This window comes from Erinaceus europaeus, chromosome 20, assembly GCF_950295315.1.
Source record: "Erinaceus europaeus chromosome 20, mEriEur2.1, whole genome shotgun sequence".
Lineage (NCBI taxonomy): Eukaryota > Metazoa > Chordata > Mammalia > Eulipotyphla > Erinaceidae > Erinaceus > Erinaceus europaeus.
In genome coordinates this window covers 39,732,307-39,746,995 of record NC_080181.1, presented here as the reverse complement: position 1 = coordinate 39,746,995, position 14,689 = coordinate 39,732,307, and the positions used below count along the sequence as shown (strand labels likewise).

The following is a 14,689-nucleotide window of genomic DNA, read 5'->3' as shown; positions in this document are numbered from 1 at the left end:
TTTGCTCTCTCTCATAAAATATACAATAGAAAAACTAGCCCGGGATAGCCCAATGGTGGAATATATACATAAGGCCCTATCATTACTCCATGTATGCTTGACGGTAAAAAAAAAAAAAAAAGCATGTTTCTGTCATTTTCTCCTAGCAGTCTGCATGGGTAATATTTTCTTGCCTCTTGGTATGTCTTATAATTTTGTTTGCTTTGAAAATTTGGTATTTGTCTATTAAAATTTCGGAAATGATATTTTTTCTTTTTCACTAGGACTTGATGACTTTTTCTGAGGGAAAAGCTTTAGTGATCCATTTGTTCTGAGGTTTTTATGAACATGTTTGAAATGACTATTCTTATCAAGTATAATCAACAGTCTATAATATTTCACTTAGGTTCAGCTAATTAAAAAACATCTATTTATGAGAGAGAGAGAGAAAGAGAAGAAACACCAAAGTATCATTTTGGCATATGAGACGCAGGGGATCAAACTCAAGACCTTATATTTGAGAGTACAACATGATCTACTGTTAACACTTCTTGGGCTAATGCCTGCACCATGAATCCACTGTTCCTGATGCCATTTTTTTTCATTTTATCAGGGCAGAGAGAAATTGACAGAGGAGGGGAAGACAGACGGGAAAAGATAAACACACCTGCAAACCTGCTTCACCACTTGTGAAGCCACTCCCCTCCCCCCCCCCCCCCCCGCCCAGTGTCTTTTTTTTCCTCTCACATAAACTTTAGAATCATTTGCTTTATTAAGCAAGCTAGAATCTGCTGTGTTGGTTGAGATTTTGGAATTATACTCATTAAACACTACATTGAAAACTAAGAGCAAATCACTACACAAACACTACAGAAAGAAGAATTATATCTTAAATTTACCCTCACAGTTTTTTTTTTTTCCACTAAACATCACTCTAGATTTGGGCGATGAAACACTTGTCAAGGTAGTAGCTGTTGTTTTCTCAAAGAGTTTATGAGTCTCATAATGGGTCACACTCATTCACAGTAGGAACATATCACCAATAAATAAGAAATGAAATAAAAAATGTCAAGATCAAGTCAGATTCTGATTAGCACTATGATAGAAAATAGAATTAAGATGTAGTGGAAAGGGCAGAGATGATCAAAGACTGTTCTGTAGAGGTGATGGTTAAAAATGATGCCCTGATGTTAAAAATGTAACTACTTAGAATCAAAGCATTTGCTACATGTAGTAAAGACCATGTAAAAACAACCTAGAACAGGGAGCATCCTTGCCCTGGTCATTTATGAAGAGCAGAAGAAAGATCTGAAGACTGACATCATAAAGGAGGAGAACAATGTTTGAAAGAGAGGGCTTAGAGATTCAAGAGCCAAATCTGTGAGGAAAGGTTTGCCAAGCAGAAGTAAGTTCTTAAAATAGGAGCTCGCTGTCTATTTGTAGAAGTATACAGAGAGTGAACCAGTGGAAGCTTCTGTGTTTTCAACTACAGTGTGAAATAATGTCACAAAGCAAAACTGAGAAGTCTGAAGAGAATGAGTGGAAGGGTTTTCATCAGTAGGGCACTCGGAAGAACAATAAAACATGCTTGGGAAAGATCAAGAACATTCCAGGTCTGATTTTAAAGTAAAGATAGATAATTTTCTCTTTCTTTGTTTTTTTAAAATGTTTATTTATTGAATGGAGACAACCAGAAATCAAGAGGGAAAGTGAAGAGGGAGAGAGACAGACACACACCTGCTGCCATGCTTCACCACTCACAAAGCTTTCCCCATGTAGATGGGGACTGGGAACTCAAACCTGGGTCCTGGGTCCTTGGACATTGTAACATGTGCGCGCAACCAGGCATGCCACCACCTGGGCCCCTTAATTTTCTTGTTTGTTTGTTTGCCTCCAGGGTTATTGCTGGGGTTCAGTGCCTGCGCTATGAATCCACTGCTCCTGGAGGCTACTTTTTCTCTTTTGTTGCCCTCATTGTTTATCACTGTTGTTGGATAGGACTGAGAGAAATCAAGAGAGATGGGGAAGACAGAAAGGGGAAGAGAAAGCAGACACCTGCAGACCTGCTTCACCACTTGTGTAGAAACCCCTCTGCATGCAGGGAGCCAGGGGCTCGAACTAGAATCCTTATGCCGGTCCTTGTGCTTTGTTTTTTTTTGCAGAACCATCATCCTGTTTCCCTAGCCCTCTCTTTCTCTTTTTTAAAGATGATAAAGTCAAAGCAGGTGCTACACTCCTAAAATTAATGTATGATTTGTGGGTTGTGGGCATAGTTTCTTTTGGAGAGCAATTTATACACATAATGCGGAAACTATGACAACATATGTGCATTAAAATGCTGTAGGCTGCACTTCTTTCCTTTGAGATGACAATTTTGGGGGGTGGGGCAAGGTGTTTGACTGGAATCACTAAATAGAGAAGTGTTCTAGAAAAAAGATGGCATCCGGGGGCTAGGCGGTAGCACAGCAGATTGTCTATGGCACAAAGTGCAAGGGCCAGCGTAAGGATCCCAGTTCAAGCCCCCAGCTCCCCACACAAGTGGTGAAGCAGGTCTATAAATGTCTATCTTTCTCTCCCCCCTCTGTCTTCCCCTCCTCTCTCGATTTCTTTCTGCCCTATCCAACAACAGCTATGACAACAATAACAACTACAACAAGCACAATAACAAGGGCAACAAAAATGGGAAAAATAGCCTCCAGGAGCAGTGGATTCATAGTGCAGGCACCAAGCCCAGCAATAACCCTGGAGGCAAAAAAAGAAAAAGAAAAAGATGGCATCCAATCAGATTATTCAACTGAAAAGAGGTTCTAACTTCATTTTAACATTGCAATCAACTTCCTTAAATAAAAGCATGGCAACATTACAATGTATAGCAATTTTGATGGCAAATGGGAAGTTCTAAATAGACATTTTCTTTCCTTTCTTCTATTTATTTATTCATTTATTTATTTTGTCATCAGTGAGTCTGCACCACTCTAGAGTAACTTTCTCAGATACAGACAGAGACAGAGAGAGGAAGATCCAATATTAGAATGTCTTCCAGTGTAATGGTGGCATGATTTGAACCTGACAGTGCAGGCTTTTATCCAGGTGAGTTACTTGTTTCTGTTGTTTATTTTTGAATATCTTTTAAATTTATTTTTATTTTTTTAATTTTTGGCATAGAACCCAGGAGAAATTAGGGGGCTGAATGGTGGTGCACCTGTGAGTGTACATGTTACAATGTGCAAGGACCCAGGTTCAAGTCCTCGGTCCCCACCTGTAAGAGGAAAGCTTTGCAAGTGGTGAAGCAGTGCTGCAGGTATCTCTCTGTCCCACTCTATCTCTACCTATCTGTTCAATTTCTGGCTGTTTCTATCCAATAAATAAAGATAATATTAAAAACAAAAGAGAGAAATTGAGAGGGGAGATGGAGATAGAGACAGAGAAAGAGAGAGACCTATAGCACCTATAGCTTCAACATTCATGAAGTTTCCCCTCCTCCAGGTAATTTGTTTTGCTGACCTTTCAAAAAATATATTCCAGCACAATTTGCAATAAGTTTCTCAGGTTATATATACTGTTTTGATAAAAGTGACTCAAACCCAAAACTCCCTAGTGAAGTACTACTTTGCAAACCAATGCCTAGCAACAGGAGGGCCATTTTATGATGTATTTTCCTTGGTGAGCCAGGTTGTGACATATCTGGCTGGGGGCACATGTTACAATGTGTAAGGACCCAGATTCAAGCCCCCAGTCCCCACCTGCAAGGGAAAAGCTTCACAAGTGGTAAAGTAGGGCTGCAGGTGTCTTTCAGTTTCTTTCCCTCTCAATTTCTGTTTGTCTCTATCCAATAAATAAATAAATAAATAAATAAATAAAGATAATTTTAAAAATCATTACAATAAATAAATAAATAAAGTAGCTCCCTTGGTGCAAAGGGGAGATAGATACTGATATCAAGTGACCAGATAACTAAAAAGGAAAGATAAGAAAAGATGGGAAGAAGGGAGAGGATAATGAACTCACAATCTTGGACAGTGGGGAAACTTCAGTCAGCCAATAGCCAAGACCTTGAAGTTTTGTTTTTTTTAACTTTTTAAATATTTATTTATTCCCTTTAGTTGCCTTTTTTTTTATTGTTGTAGTTATTATTGATGTTGTTGTTGTTGGATAGGAGAGAAATGAAGAGCGGAGGGGAAGACAGAGAGGGGGAAAAAAAGATAGACACCTGCAGACCTGCTTCACCACTTGTGAAGTGACTCCCCTATAGGTGGGGAGCCAGGGGCTCAAACCAGGATCCTTAAGCCGGCCCTTGCGCTTTGTGCCACGTGCGCTTAACCTGCTGAACTACCACCCGACTCCCGACCTTGAAGTTTTTATGTCAAGCAAGTTCTTCCTGAGGTCTGGCTATCTAAAAAACCATGGGAAAAAAGCCATACCTTAATTTTATTTTCCTTATTTTAAAAAATTATTTCATTATCTTTATATATTGAATAGACAGCCAGATATCAAAAGGGAAGTGGGAGACAGAAAGGAAGAGAGACAGAGAGACACTTGTAGATCTGCTTCACCACTTGTGAAGCTTTCCCCCTGTAGGTGGGGACTAGGGGTTTGAACCCAGGTTCTTGCTCATTGTAACATATTTGCTAAATCAGGTGTGCCAACACCCAGCCCCACCTAAATATTGTTATTGTTATAGCTATTATTTTAACTGAAGTAACATTGCACTAGGAAATTGTATAAATTTCAAGTCTGCATCATTAAAAATCCAAAGAAAGCATCTGGAGAGGTGACTCGGTGAGTAAAACAAAAGGATTTGTATTTGCATCTCTCTCTCTATCTCTCACCTTTAAAAATCCACACTACTCCTGGGAAGTGTGGCAACTTTGCCATGTTTGTGTCCTAGCTTCTAGCCTGGCCCTCAAGCACTGGAGGAAACTTTGGGGTCATGAGGTCTTTCCCTTTCTCTCTTCTAAAAAAGCCAATTGGAGCATAGCCATGACAAGATAAATACACAAAAACAAAAACCCAGCTATACACATTAAGATAACTAACTGCTAAAAGTTCACTTCCACCTTGTACTGCACAAGTAACTCCTTCAACACAGTCCTGGCCCCCCTTTTCTTCAGGGTAGCTTCTAATTGGTTTTACAGTTTGAAGGTTGGTTTTTGTTCTATTTAGGTCAAATGTTTGCTTTCTCTATATACTACAGATGATTAACAGCACACAGGGCTAAATTTTGGGATGGGGTGCATGTCCTATCCAGAATGTTCTCTCTACCATCACATGGTGCTAGACTTGTATAAGAAATATCATCTTATTCACTGTTTTATTCAGCTGAGCTCAAGCTAGAGTTGACCCAAATTTCAAAACTCAAGGATAAAATGTACATTTCAAGTGTAGGAGTTCATGATTTGAGGTGAACTTTTTATTTATTTAAAAGGTAAGAGGAGAGAGAAAAAAGAGCCAGACATCACTCTGTTACATGTGCTGTAGGGATCAAACTCAGGACCTCATTCTTGAGAGTTTAATGCTTTCTCCAGTGTATCAACTCCCCGACCACTTGAGATGACCTTTTATCTCTACAAGAACAAGATTGCTCTCAAGCTTCTGTGCAGACAGTCATCAACCACTTTTGCAGAGTCATCAGAGAAATGGATTAATGGTTTCCCAGAATAAGACTGGATGACGTAGAAACTTACGACAACTCATCCCCAGCCAGAGATCTTCATCTACCCTTGATAAAACAAAAATCCTCATTGACTGTGCATGACAATGGCCAGACAGCTAGACATGAACGGGGTGTGGTGGAGGGAGACATCTGGAGAAGTTAAATAGTGAATGACCTTCAGGTATGTCCTATTGCTACATAAGGGGCTGGAAGACCAAACCCAGACTCTGGCAATGAGAAAAATACAAACTTAAGCTTTCATAGATACAGCCAGGCAGCCTTGTATCTCGGGCGTTTAGTCAGTGGAAAAGCAATCTCTACTCTTTCTATCTCTAATCTTCACTAGCAACATCTTACAAGCAAAAGAGCAGGACCAAGTCCAGAGCTTCACACAATTCAATGGGAAAGGTCATTCCCCTAATGTTGTCAGTTGTACCAAAAGATATGATCTATCATTGGGGTCACAAACACTGGTCCAACCCTGACCAGGCATGTCACCAGCACCACCCAGAGAGGACAACAGTGAGAGGGCGGAAGAGGCAAAATAAAGCCAGGGGCCAAGGGAAGGATGAAAGCTTTATTCACATTAATCTGAATACTCATACTGGTTTTTGTTTGTTTTGTTTTAAAGATACAAAGGGCTGGAGTGCACACGTTATCATGTTCAAGGACCCAGGTCTGAAAGCACATGAAAGCACCAGAAAAAAGGGAAACTTCATGAGTAGTGGAGCAGTTGTCTGGTGTCTCTCCTCTCTGTCTCTCTTTCTCCCTCTATGTCTCTCATTATCCATAAAAAAAAAAAAATTAAAGTCCACTAGGACATGTAGAATTGAGCATCCTCAAAGTGCCAGCAAAAACAAATAAGAAAAAAAAATCAAACAAAAAACTTTAAGTATTTAACATATATATGCTATGTAAATGGTATCTCAGTTTACAGAATAGTATAGGCTGTATTTATGGAATACTGGAATTATGGAATCAGGAATTCAATACAATAGTTAGAATTTTTTTTGAGATTCTAACATAATTTTTGTTCAAAATGTATAAATAGCTATACAGATTCATTTGCGTTAAGCACATGCAAAATGTGATGACCCATTGTTGAGTTCCTTTCTGCCAGGTTGTCCAATTTCACTTAGATCTCAAAGACTGTTTCAAAAATATGAGGCTAAGGAACTGGGCAGTGGCAGTTGAGTGAACGCTATCCTGTGCAAGGGCCTACAAGGGCCTAAATTCAAGCCCCTACTTGCAGAGGGAAGATTTATGAGTGGTGAAGCAGTGCTACAGATTTCTTTCTTTCTCTCTCCCTCTCTATTACCCCCTTCCCTCTCAACCTCTCTCTGTCCTATCTAATAAGATAACAAGGAAAAAAAAAGCCATGGGGAGCGGTAGATTCATAGTGCTGGCTGAGCCCTAGCCATAACCCTGGTAGCAACAACAACAACAAAAAAATTTCTGAGACTGGGTGGTGGCACATCTGGTTGAGCACACATGTTATATAATGAACAAGGACCCAGGTTCAAGCCCCTATTCCCCATCTGCAAGGGGAAAGCTTCATGAATGGAGAAGCAGGGCTACAGGTGTCTGTCTCTCTTCTTCTCTACCTCCTCCTTCCTCTCCATTTTTGGCTGTCTCTATCCAATAAATAAATAAAGATAATAAAAAATTGTAATTACACATAAAATAAAATATGAAGCTGTAAATGACTTAACGTGGATGGAAAAAAAAGCTACTTACTCTAATATTCATTTACTAATCTCAGAATTTGCGATGCATAATTTGGTGAAAAAAAATGAGCTTTTTTTGTTTAGGTTTCATACAAAGTTTAACCTCAGATAATTACTACTTAATTACATATAAATAGAAATAATATATAACTGTTTATTCATATATGTATAGGCAGGGTATTTGATACAGATACAGTTTTATTTCTTTGTTTCTTTCTTGATCTTACTTGTTTTCTAGTACTAAATACAGCATATTCATTTTAAGATATTTATGTACGTTATTGTGCGAGGTACAAGAGATGAGGGAATGACAGACAGACAGGGAGACACCAGAGCAGCTCTGGCTTATGGTGGTGTCAAGTATTGAACCTGGGATCATAAAGACTCAGTCTTTTTGCATAGCCATTATGCTCTCTCCAGCCCAATACAACTTTCAAATAGGGTTTGGGAATTTATTCGCATGTTGTCATTGACATTAGCTCATTCTTTATGATATGGTCTGAATTCATGTGTCAAATTCTTATCTCCCAAAGAGTATAGTATCAGCAGGTGAGGACTTAGGTTGTGACAGAGCCCTCACTGAATGGCATTAGTATTTCTCTCTAAAAGAGATGCCTGAGGGACCTGGAAGTGACATACCTGGCTGACAGAACATAATAGAATGCACAAGGACCCTGGTTCAAGTCCCCAGCCCCCATCTACAGGGGGAAAGCACTGCTGTAGGTATCTGTCTCTCTTCCTCTTTATTTACCCCTTCCCTCTCAAGTTCACTCTGTCTCTATCCAATAAATAATAAATAAAAAGAGACTCCTGGATTCTATCACCCCCAATTTCATAAGAAGACACAAGACCGCATGGAGCCACCCTGTGTGAACCAGGAAGTGAACTCTCATTAGAGACTGAATCTGCCAGCAGCTGGATAAATGACTCCTACATCCAGTAGAAAGAAATGACAGTTGTACAGAAACCACCCAGTCTCTAGTATTTTATTATAGCAGGCAGAATATATCAGCCCATGATCCTGACAGAATGCTTGGCCTTATTTTATTTTATCTCTTATTTATTTTTTAAATATTTTAAGTTAATTATTTTTTGTTTTCTTTTACTTTGATAGTGCAGAGAAAAATTGAGAGAGGAAGGTGAGGTAGAAAGGGAGAGAGAGAGAGAGAGAGATACCTGAAGCACTGCTTCTTCACCAATCATGAAACGTTCCCCCTTCTTTGCAAGAAGCAACTAGGGATTTGAACGCAGGGCGTGGCACATGGTAATACACGTGCTACCATCTGTGCCAGGTAATGAACCACAGAATCAAAGACCTCACACATATACAATACTGCACATCCCACATAGTTAGAGAGACAGAACAGAAAGAGAGAGATACCAAAGCACCACTGCATATCCCTGGAGTTCTCTTTGGTGCTCCCATGAAGTGCTGGGACTCACGCATGGTCAGGAGGAAGCAACCTGTTGCTGAAATATCTCTAAGTTCTCAGATTATTTTGCACTTAACAAAGACACACTAATATCCTTTACCTCTGATAAGAAGGTAACGAATGCTCAGATAATAGTAGGAAGAATGCAAATAGCAAATTTTACTTAAAAAAACCAAGATGGCTTACATTAAATTCTTTTCAGCTTCTATTTTTATTTGGCTATTTTTTATTGTACATTATTTGAGGGTTAATTTATATATATATATATATATAGTCTTTAACACATAGCAAGCACATCCTCTCATCTCCCCTTGACTGGTGTCTAAGAGACACACCAGGACCTAAATATCTCTTCATCCTCTCCCTTTCCTTCCTTCCTTCCTTCCTTCCCTCCTTCCTTCCTTCCTTCCTTCCTTCCTTCCCCAGAGTCCTTTGCTTTAGTGAAATATGATTGAAAAATGGGGGGGGGGGGGGATAAGGAGCATAAACTTCTCCAAAGAAGAAATCCAAAGGGCCACACATATTTTAAAAAATGCTCAGGAGTTGGGTAGCACAGCAGGTTAAGCACAGGTGGTGCAGGGTTCCAGATAACAGCCTGGTTTCCCGATTCCAGTGATTTGATTATGAAACCTGGTGAGAGATGATTCTTAGCAGGAAGCCTCACATTTTTTGGCATTCCCACAAATATTGGTGGCACCGAAGAAAGCTCCACAGAGACTAGACCCTGCATTAGCACAACAGATGCTATTTTCAACTCTGCAAACAGCTTTGGGAAAACTTTATTGAAAGCCTCTGCAGTGTCAGGGCAATATTAATTACAGGCTTTTGTGGCTATGATGTGGGGAATCCATCCTGAGGGAATGTGCACTCTTAGATATGGTAGCCCAATTAAATACAATCAATCTAAGGAGGTTGTCTTTTACTTCCTTGATGACTATTTATAGTAACAGTAATGCCTCTAATCTCATATTTATTAGATTTACTATTTTTTTTTTATCCCTACAAGACTCAAAGTGGTTTGTGGATGTCTCCTAATTAATCTGAGGGCATGGCTTCACTTAACTATAATCATCTAAAGTGAGACACTCAATGCCATTGAACCATTGCAAGTGAGAAACTGGCCCCAAGGAGGCAGACACACCTGAGGCCATACAACACCGTCCCATCCGGATGAAGGCGGATCATGCGGTTTTTCACTGTCACTCCGTGAACAAATGACTTTTTGTCATTTAAGAAATACGTGTCAGGTACCCATAGTTGGTCAGCCACTCGATTGTCCAGTGTGAGGTTGAGAGGGATCCCAGAATAGGCGAGCCTTTTATCTCTCCAATATTGTTGAAAATACATGGTTAAGGTGTAATCCTGAGGAAAGAATAAAAAAAGAAGAGAGAGAAAAAGATAATGAGTTTGTGCTCAGCCACACAGATATTTCCTATATGACTGATCAAATGCTAGGGAAATTGATATTATTTTTCAGCCAGGCTAGGAGGCAGTGGTTACCATTTCATAAATACAAATACTAAGCTTAATAAGTATATGTCACATACATAAATCCTGTTTAACTTAGGTAGGAGCCAGACTAGACAAATTGGTATTTAAGATATAGCCACAGAGAAATGGATTTTTTTCCCCCAACAGTCATAATAAAATCAGGTTGCTGGAACTTAGGTGAAGAGAGGGAAAGGGAAAGCATGGTAGGGAAGGCTGGACCCCATGGTAGTGGCCCCTAGATGGATAAACTTAAAAGTTTCCATGTAGCAAGGGTCATAAACAAGTGTATGAGCCATTTCTTTTATTCTCTTGTTTTCTCCTGCTTTACCAAGCTGGTTTCACTGATCCTAGAGGAGACTGACCTGGCCCCCCACCCCCCGCTGATAGCCAAGGGACTTTTCATTTATCATCATCATCATCACCATTTTACCATAGTGCTGTTCAACTCTGTCTTATGATGGTGCGACAGGGATGATTGAACCTGGGACCTCTGAGCCTCAGGCATGAAAGTCTTTTACAGAACCATTATGCTATCCTGGTGACCTAGACTGTACTTTTCATATGCAAACTAAAAATCTGCAACCCAAAGTCCACAGACTCAGCAGCTTTCTATTTTGCTGTTTCACATGCTAAACCAGTACCTTACCCTACCCTGTCTAGTTTCCTGGGCTGTTTTTAAGTATTCCTTCTAGCCAGCCAGCCAGCCCTAAACTTGCTAGGTCCACGCAGGTCCTCTTTTCCCAGGAAAAGCAGAATAGATGTTGTTCCCACATCTTTTCCCCTCTCACCCTGGTAGCCAACTGTTCCATGTGACCTCTTTGTGGTATGAGAGGTAACTTTCATTTAATACTCGAGCGCCTTTCTTTCTTTCCTTCCTCCCCTCCCTTCTTTCCTTCCTTCTTTCCACTCTTCCTTTCTTTCTCTTTGGTGCAACCAGTGTTTCTTTATTTTTTTTTAAATTTCTTTATTGGGGGATTGTTTTACAGTCAACAGCAAATACAATAGCTTGTACATGCACCAACCAGTGTTTCATACATGCAAAATTTCACCACACCAGATTATTTTTTCTTTCAGTGGAAAGACAAAAAAGAGGAAGAGGCACCATAGCGCCAAAGCTTCCAACATGCCTGGTGCTAGGATTTCAACCTGGGTCATGTGCATGGATAGCAGTGCTGCACCCTAACAGAGAGTTCTCTCTCCAGCCAACACTATCTGGTTAATGGAGTCATTTTCACCTGTAGACCTTCAGTGATAATAAAACCTGTACTTAACCTAGTCGTGTGCCATTTTGCAAAAGACTTGGTTGATGGAAGTGCCTTATGATCCAGCAATACCACTCTTAAGCATTTATCCAAAGGACAAACACTAATTCAGAGGGATATATGCAGCCCTACTATTTTCACAGCTATATTAGTCACAATATCCAAAGTGTGAATGCAACCTAAATGCCCATCAATAGATGACTGGCTAAAGAAGTTATGAGATATATATTCCATGGAATGTTATTCTGCAGTCAAAAAGATGATATCATGTCCTTTGGGACAAAATAGAACTGGAGGTGATTATGCTTACAAAAATAAATAAAGAGATGAAAGACAACTACCAGGTGGTTCCCCTCAAACATGGACTCCAGACATATCTGATTTACAAGAACTTGCCAAAAGAAAAAAAAGAGAAAGAAATCCAAACAACAGAAAGCAAACAAACAAACTGTAAGACTTGTAAGAACGATGGTGGTTATCATTAGGAAGCTGGTTGGTGGGGAGACAGAACTTTGGTGGTAGGTATGGTGTAAATTAGACACTGTAATCTTATAATCTTGTAGCAAACTATTAATAACAAATAAAAATATTTTTTTAAAAAAAGATCTAGTTGAGGGAGTCAGGCAGTAGTGCAGCGGGTTAAGCACACGTGGCGCGAAGCTCAAGGACTAGCGTCAGGATCCCAGTTCAAGCCCCTGGGCTCCCTACATGCAGGAGAGTGGCTTCACAGGCGGTGAAGCAGGTCTGAAGGTGTCTATCTTTCTCTCCCCCTCTCTGTCTTCCCCTCCTCTCTCCATTTCTCTGTCCTATTTGACAACGATGACACCACCACCAACAACAACTACAACAACAATAAAAAAACAACAAGGGCAACAAAAGGGAAAATAAATATTTTAAAAATATATATCTAGTTGAACAAAGAACACAGAAAAGTGCTTGGTGGTGAAAGAAGGGTGGCAATCCAAAAAAACAAACAAACAAACAAAAAACAGGTGTTAAGATTGATGTCAAACCTCAGGATGCAAATGAACCCACAAAGCAGACACTCACACCCCCTCACTGCTATGAATTCTGGTGAGTATGGTGGAGCACTGCAACTCATCTGCTCTAAGTCTGGGTGATGTGACAAGGTGGAAGCCTGTTAGCAGGGATTGATCCATCTGAATACGCACCTCCACATTGCATTTCTATTGAAATGGGTTTCCTCCATCTCTTACTTGCTCTCTCTTGGATTTCAAAGCCCACACCATATGCCTGAGTCATGAAGTCTAGCACCCTTCTTGGCTCTCCCTTCCAACTGCTCACAGGGGTTGCCATGGCAATGGGGGGAGCTTGTCAGTTTGCCCTGGGAGCCCAGTTGTCAGTCACAGTCTGCAGGCTGGGGTGCGGATCTTATTTTGGGTTGTGCTGCTCTCCACACCGTCCTGGTCTTTGGTGTTTACTGAGGTGACTTCAGTGGCCTGAGGGAGAAGGGTGAGGCGTGGGGTGGAGGAGAACTCAGGTAACAGAGGGAGAAAGCAAGTCATATGTAAGTGTAAACCTGCTCCAATTTATTTATTTAACAGGAGCTCTGCTCAGCTCTGGCTTATGGGGGCAGTGGGGATTGAACCCATGACCTCTGAGCATCAGATGAAAGCCTATTATATAAACCACTGTACTATCTCCTGGGCAGCACAGCAGTTGAACAAGGGTATCACCGATGACATCTGTGCAACCCTACCTCTTTAGCCTGACCAAACGCCTGAGTGAAACAAAGAAGGCAGCGAGCAGAACCAAGTCTCCAATGAAAGTTGGGGACAGTGAATGGAAAAATATTATTATTTGGGAAACCATGTTGCTGATTCTTGGGGGGTGCAATGGGGAGACCCTCCCCCATATAATCATAGCTAAAAGGCTAATGCTTTCTCAAGTAGTTGATCTCATGCCAGCACCTTCTCATTGCAAATCAAAGTAGTGATTGTCAGTATTCTCATCCTCAGTCAACAAAAGAACATTTTAGAGGATGAAAACAGTTTACGTTTTTTACTCTCCCAATTTGCTTCAAGATAAATAACCTGAAAAAGTGATATTTATTCTTTTAATTTTTTTTCATTATTGCCACCAGGGTTATCACTGGGATTCGGTGCCACACTACAAATACACAGCTCCCAGCAGCTGTTTTTTTTTCCCCTATTTTATTTAAAAGGACAGAGATAAAGCAAGAGGAAGGGGAGATAAAGAAGGAGAGAAAAATAGACATTTGCAGGCGATTCCTCTCTCATGAAGCATCCCCCTCCCCTTGCAGGAGGGGAGTGGAGGCTTAAACCTGCATCCTTGTACATGGTAATACATATATTTAACTGGGTGTACCACCACCACACCCCCAAGAAAGTGAGATTTGAAGCAATACTTTAAAAAAAATTAAAGATCGCTATTTATTAATTGGATAGAGACAGCCAGAAATCAAGAGGGAAGGGGGTGATAGACGGAGACAGACAGACAGACAACTGCAGCACAGCTTCACCACTTGCAAAGCTTTCCCCCTGCAGGTGGGAACCAGAGAGCTCAAATCCGGGTCCTTACACATTGGAGCATGTGTAGTCAACTAGGTGAGCCACCACCTGGCCTCTGAAGAAAGAGACCTGCATACTTAAAGTTTCTCCCCTGTAGGTGAGGAGCAGGGACTTTAACACAGGCCCATGTGCATAGTAACGTGTACAGTCAAGCTGGTGCACCACCAATGGGAGCCCCCACCCTGGTGGACTCGTATTCTGAGTACATGTATTAAACTACGAAAAGGTCTAAGAATTCACTGAGACCTTGGCTGTGGTGGATGGATAGGGATAGGAGCAGAAGAGGACTGTGAGGTAGATATGAAGGAGCTGGTGAGTTTCTGAGGGAGCATAAGATGAAGATCAGGAATGAACTCTGGTTCTTGAACCTGGAGTAGGATGTCTGAACAGATAATGAGCAGAGACAAGGGGGGACTCAGAGGGCTGGGATCTCTCAACAAATAGCCAAACAGCCTCAGTGAAGTGCTAACAGTGTTGGTGGGGTGTTTGCCAAGGGGTCAGGCAAACATCAGAGGCTGTTCACAGATTCAGCTCATATAATAATTAAAAATTAGTAATTATTAAAAAAAATTTCACTCAGCTTTGTCTGGGG

The 14,689-nt window shown here is 40.7% G+C and overlaps 1 protein-coding gene across 4 annotated transcripts in view; it reads right to left on the bottom strand.

The window, feature by feature from the left end:
• Nucleotides 1-14,689, bottom strand: part of GABRB3 (gamma-aminobutyric acid type A receptor subunit beta3) — a 266,967-nt gene that overhangs the window by 78,228 nt on the left and 174,050 nt on the right. For 3 of the 4 annotated variants that reach the window (XM_060179252.1, XM_060179251.1, XM_060179253.1), the window contains one exon: nucleotides 9,934-10,154. In XM_060179252.1, coding sequence (XP_060035235.1) covers nucleotides 9,934-10,154 — 221 coding nt within the window. Of the gene's footprint in view, nucleotides 1-9,933; nucleotides 10,155-12,717; nucleotides 12,810-14,689 lie in introns of those variants that run through there. The other variant, XM_060179254.1, reaches the window with a different exon arrangement.